Source organism: Phocoena sinus, chromosome 9 (assembly GCF_008692025.1).
Source record: "Phocoena sinus isolate mPhoSin1 chromosome 9, mPhoSin1.pri, whole genome shotgun sequence".
Taxonomy (NCBI): domain Eukaryota; kingdom Metazoa; phylum Chordata; class Mammalia; order Artiodactyla; family Phocoenidae; genus Phocoena; species Phocoena sinus.
Window position 1 is genome coordinate 42,299,748 of NC_045771.1, and position 6,000 is coordinate 42,305,747.

General features: G+C 36.8%; 1 protein-coding gene across 4 annotated transcripts in view; it reads left to right on the forward strand.

Moving 5' to 3' along the window:
• HERPUD2 (HERPUD family member 2) overlaps positions 1 to 4,992 on the forward strand; it is a 43,905-nt gene extending 38,913 nt beyond the window's left edge. For 2 of the 4 annotated variants that reach the window (XM_032642888.1, XM_032642887.1), the window contains 3 exons: positions 2,524 to 2,847; positions 3,554 to 3,671; positions 4,129 to 4,991. In XM_032642888.1, coding sequence (XP_032498779.1) covers positions 2,524 to 2,847; positions 3,554 to 3,671; positions 4,129 to 4,290 — 604 coding nt within the window. In that variant the 3' untranslated portion in view covers positions 4,291 to 4,991. Of the gene's footprint in view, positions 1 to 2,523; positions 2,848 to 3,553; positions 3,672 to 4,128 lie in introns of all 4 variants that reach the window. The other 2 variants (XM_032642885.1, XM_032642886.1) reach the window with 2 other exon arrangements.
• Positions 4,993 to 6,000: the final 1,008 nt, after the last annotated feature.

Below are 6,000 nucleotides of genomic sequence, written 5' to 3' on the forward strand. Positions count from 1 at the left end.
GAACATTTTATCTATTTAAGAGGAGAAAACTTACACTGGAAGGCAGCAAATCTACGTGAAGGTAGGATGTCGAATAAGAAAGGGAATAGAAAGAATCATATGTCAGGGAGGCTCATACTGATGTAGGGCTCAGTTGTGGCTAATATGCTCTCTGGACTGTTGGTATTTTAGTAAGTCTTGCTTCTGATCAGCATGGAACAATCTTAGTACCAAATACAGTTTCTCGGTTTTCTTTCTTCTGGACTTCCTGTGTGTTCATTTAACATTTCTAGCTTCTCTTTAATGTTTTCCTGTCCTTGTTTCTGTGATTCTGTCATCCTCTTCATTCTTTTTCTCTTTCTGATCACTCATTTTGTGTCGTTTGTTTTTTCCCTTTTTCTAAATGGTAACATTTCTTGTTCAGTTAGGTATTTGTATACCTGCCATGTGCCTTGTGATACTCAGTCTGGTAGGGAAGATAGGATTCAGTCCTGGGCCAGTCATCTTGGATTTCCTTTTTCCGTGGCCTTAGTTGTTAGCTCTCTGTGATGACTCCCGTTCTTCATCTTCTGTGCCTCCTCTTGTGTCTCCACTTAATTGTTGGAGATTTCCATAGAGAAATTTGCCTTTCCCTTAAATGCAGTATGTCTGAAATTTAACTGCACCATCCTCTTAAGTGCATTTTCCTTCTTGACTTCCTTGTCAGTGATACTGTCTCTTCTTAATCATCCTCCAAGCTCTTAGCCTTAGTCAGTTTTGATTCTGGCTTCTGTTATCCCTGAATCCAACAACTTACCAAGATGAGTTAGTATGTTGTTTCTAGCTTCTGTCCTTCCCTATATCTTACTTTCAATATTTTGTGAAGATCTTTTCTAATATTAGACCCACTTTACTGCAATCGCTTTTTCTCCTTTTAGGCTCTTTACTATATTTCATTGTACTACTGCCAGGTTAATTTGCGTAACACATAATTGAGTCTGTCATTCTCCATCCCCTAAAACATCTGATGGCTCTCTTGCCTACAGTGTGAAGTCTGTATCCTTATCCTTCCTCTAGAGCTTACCCCAGGAAGCTACCTGCTTTATTAACTTCATATCCTAATGCTCTCCCGTATAACCCCTTGGCTCCAGGAAGCCTCTTTATACCTTACCTGTCGCCATAGTAATGGTTATCATTTGAGTGACTGCTTTGTCCTTAGTACTCCACTAGATGCTTTACACCCCTTGTCTTGTTTATAACCTCAAAAGAACTGTGTAAGATAATTGGGGCTTATCGCAGTTTGCTACTGAATCATATAACCTTATGTACATCATTTAACTTCTGAGCCTCAAGTTTTCACATTTAATTAAATAACTCACCTATGAATCAGAATGTCCATGAGATAGGAAGTGTTTTGGAAATGAAAGAACCCTCTACATATACAATGTATTAGATAACTGGCTTAAATATAGGCTTTTGTAGCCTAGAAAACTTCTATTTTATTTTGCTATCTTGATTTTAAAACTTTATTGTAGAAAAATTTCAACATATAAAAAGATAGAAGAGTGAAACGAATCCCTGTGTTCTCATCACCCAGCTTTTCAACATTTATCAATTTATGACAGTCTGGTTCTACAACTTTCCCCCCTTTGCTAAATAATTTAAAGCAAATTTCAGATATATTATCATTTTACTGGGAGTCTTTTAAAGGAAAATTTATTCTGACTTTTAAGCAATCAAATTATAAGCAAACTTCAGGACCACAGTTCTTCATAACTTGATAAGGACCTACACCAGTGTTCTCCAGATGGAGTTCCCAAAAGTCAGGATTGGGGTTGAGGGGTTGTTACCTGGATCTTGTTAATATTTTAAAATACTAATACAAATCATTTATCACTTAGAGTGGACACACAGGGTAATGATTAATGTCCTTTTTTTTTTTTTTTTGCGGTACGCGGGCCTCTCACTGTTGTGGAGCACAGGCTCCAGATGCGCAGGCTCAGCGGCCATGGCTCACGGTCCCAGCTGCTCCGCGGCATGTGGGATCTTCCCGGACCGGGGCACGAACCCATGTTCCCTGCATCGGCAGGCGGACTCTCAACCACTGTGCCACCAGGGAAGCCCTGATTAATGTACTTTTTTAGACAAATCTTTCAAAACACGGGTCTAAGGAACAGGTGGTGGGTGTGGGGGTCATTTATCCTCTGTAGAAGAGCAAAAGAGGCCATTAGTGAAAAGTTTTGGAAAAAGATCTGTCATTACCTTATAATTTAGTGCAAGAGAGAAACAGTAGTGATCACATGGCTGTTCTTATCTCTTCCACCTCTCCCCTGCTAACCTAGACTACCAGGCTGGGAGAACATCCTTTCCTGAGCTACTCCTGCCCATCCATGTTGGCCCCACTTTTCCACTGGGAATTATGCTTACCTAGGAAATGAGGTGCGGGAGTTGTGATATTCTATATTAGGTTTATGACAAATACATATGACTTCCCAGGAAGTTTTGAAAAATACAGTATATAAATGTTTTTGTTTTTTTTAATATTTATTTTGGTGAATATTTCAGTCAAGCTGCAGTTTCAGCTCAGGCCACATCAAATGCCAACCCAGCCCAGCCTGCTGCTTCACAGCCTCTAAATCTGGCACACGTTCCTGGAGAAGAACCCCCACCAGCTCCAAACCTAGTGGCCCAAGAAAATCGACCCATGAATGAGAATGTTCAAATGAATGCACAGGGAGGTCCAGTGCTAAACGAAGAAGACTTCAATCGAGACTGGCTAGACTGGATGTACACGTTCTCACGAGCTGCAATTCTCCTTAGCATTGTGTACTTCTATTCTTCTTTTAGTCGGTTTATCATGGTAATGGGAGCCATGCTACTGGTTTATTTGTGAGTGATGTTCATTCACTTTGTGTGGTTTCTTTTAATTACTTTCTAAAACTGTTCAGCACGGAATCTGGCATGTGGTAGTCTGTTGTGAATGCTGCGTCAAGGAGTATGAATGTTGGTCTTCAGATATCTGGCATCAGAAGCAAAGCAGGTTATGTAACGTAAGAACATTTATCAGAATTGTCTAGGAGCAGATTTTTTCCTTTACTGTCTTTTATAAAAATTGTTAGTTCAGTTAGACATGCTCTATCAATTACTTAAAACTTGAGGTGTGTATGATGCAGTCTTGCAGAGGATATGCTTTTTAATTAATTATAGTTATCAATAGTAAGTCCTATAGGTATAGGTCAGATTTTTTTTCATAAGCAGACTAACTGTCCCTTGCCCCCCCTTTTTCCCAAGAGGCAAACAAATATCTAGTTGAATTTCATTTTGAAAAATATCAAAAAATGATTTTATGACTCCTGATTTGTCTTAATATCTAGCATAGAGTCAGTTAAGCTCATGATAAACTTTAGACTTCAATTGATTCCTGTTTTCCTGTCACTGCTTTGAGAGGGGTAGTTCTTGGCCTGAAGTAGGAGGTTTGGTCTTTTCATTTATCATAGTTCTAATCATTTTGCTCTTGTAGGACACTAATGTTTGATAGTGTTACAAATAAAAACAGTTGTGACTTATTTTCTTTTCTCTTTATTTTACTGAGCAGACACCAAGCTGGATGGTTTCCTTTTAGGCAAGAAGGAGGTCAGCAACAGGCTCCCAACAATAATGCCGAAGTCAACAATGATGTGCAGAATGCAAACAATCTAGAACTTGAAGAAATGGTATGCTAATGAGGTTTTCGTATACTTTAAATATAGATGTTTCTTCAGCACTGTATGAGACCAACATAACAAAAGACTCTTGGGGTATTCCACAGTATTGAAGAAAAGTTAACATGTAAATGTGTGGTTTCACCTAGGAGAACTTATAATACTGTCAGTCATATATTAGAATTAAGTGGAAAGAACTAATATCATTCTTCCCAAAAACAGTCTAAAAAGAAAATTATGCACACAGTGAGAATTTACCGTATTAAACTGGCAGTTATCCCTTTGAACTTGAATGAGGAATTTATCAATTTTGGATTTAATGAAGATTTCTAATGACCATGAAGTTCCGCTTCCTTATTATATGCTCATGTTCCTCCTTTGGGAAGAATTTAGCTCTCTCCTTTTCTGTCATGAGTTAATGGTAGCTGTTCAGATCACTTAGGAATATGTTTCTTCTTTTGTTTGAAAGGAGCGTCTTATGGATGATGGGCTTGAAGATGAGAGTGGAGAAGATGCAGGTGAAGATGCCAGTGCAATTCAAAGGCCTGGATTAATGGCATCAGCTTGGTCTTTTATCACCACCTTCTTTACTTCACTAATACCAGAGGGGCCTCCCCAGGTTGCCAATTAGACCTGAAAAACTGTGCCAGTTGCAAAGGAGGGTCTGAATTTAGGAAAGTGTTTTAAATAACAGTGCAATTTCAAAAAAATTTATTACTTTCTTTTCATCATCATGTATAGAGGTGTTTTTTTCTTCTTTAAGCTTCTCATGCATATGAATATTTTAAGCACAAATGGACTACTAAATGTGTGATTTTTTTTTTTAAAGATCTTAACAGAACATAGCGTAATATTGGTCTTCCAGGTTTTATTAATTTCAATTATGTATATTATACCAAGACAGACCTGTTTGTGTGTCTTCTTTAAAGAGCTGCTTCACATATAAATGTCTAGCTAATATCTCAGCCCTTCAATATATAATTTGAATACATATATCTATTTTCTGTGAATTATCCTGAAAGTTTTAAACAGAATGACCTCATAGTTTTTAACAAAGAATATTATTTACCTAAAATGTGCTAGTAGCATCTTGCCCAGCCATAAAGCAATAAACTTCTCAATAATCTTAATTTTGACATTTGAATAAATGGAAACTTTCTATTTTAAGGGCATATCCCCTCGATTGGAATTAGTACCTTAAAAAAAAAAGGCAGCTCTTCAATGGAATTAATAATGATATAAAATGTTTGATATAGGCAGTACTTTTATAAAATAAGATTCTGGAAATTGCTCCCTGTAATTTTTTAAAATAAAAGGTCAATTATGGTAAACTGTCTTATGGGCTATTTATTCAAACTCTTCCATAATGTACCCATTACATGCAAAAATCTATGTAAATTTTAGTAGTTTTTTGGGTTGCTAAAGTCTTCAAGGTCATTTTCACCTCTTTCCATTCCAGATGGATATCTTCTAGTTCTCAGGTAGTCTGAAACCTTATTTTTAGTTTATTTAAAAATCCCTGTGAAAGTTAATTCAGTATTTCTTAAGAAAGGAGTAAGTCTCTTATAGGGTAGCTTAAAATTGAATAAATGAGGATAGGAGAGCTTACTATGGAAGAACTTTTATCTCACATGATATGTATTTTAAAGTAATATATGGTACTGGTACAGTAATATATGATTAGATAATAGAACAAAATATAAAATTAAGAAGAGTCCATGAATTATTCTCTAAGTATTTTACTTCCAGTGTTAAAGGTGACATTTCAAGGGTAACTGGTTAACCCTTTGAAAAGTAAAATTAGGTTTCTGTTTATAGATGTCAGTCAAAACATCATGATTGAATACGAGCAGTTCAACCATGAAATTACTAATAAAAAATATAGATGAATACTTATATAATATTGGGAGGAGAAAATACCTTTATAGCAGAATCCCTAAAAGAAAAGGTTGCTTATGTATATAATGTTTTGACATATAATTAAAAGGCAAACAGGAAAAAAATATTAAAAAGGTAGTAAGTCTTAAATTTAGCTTAAAAAAAAGACAAAATCCCAGTAGGAAATGGGCAAGGGCAATCTCTTAGTCAGCTTGGGCTGCTATGCTAAATTACTGCAGGCTGGGGGCTTAAACAACAAGCATTTATTTTCCACAGTTCTGGAGGCTGAGAAGTCTGAGACCAAGGTTTTGGCAGATTTAGTATCTGGTGAAGGCCTTCTTCCTGGCTTGTAGATGGCTGTCTTCATGTGTCCTTCATGGCAGAGAGTCGAAGCAAGCTCTCTGCTGTCTCTTTTTACAAGGGCTCCAGCTCTGTTCACGAAAGGTCTGCCCTCATGCCCTAA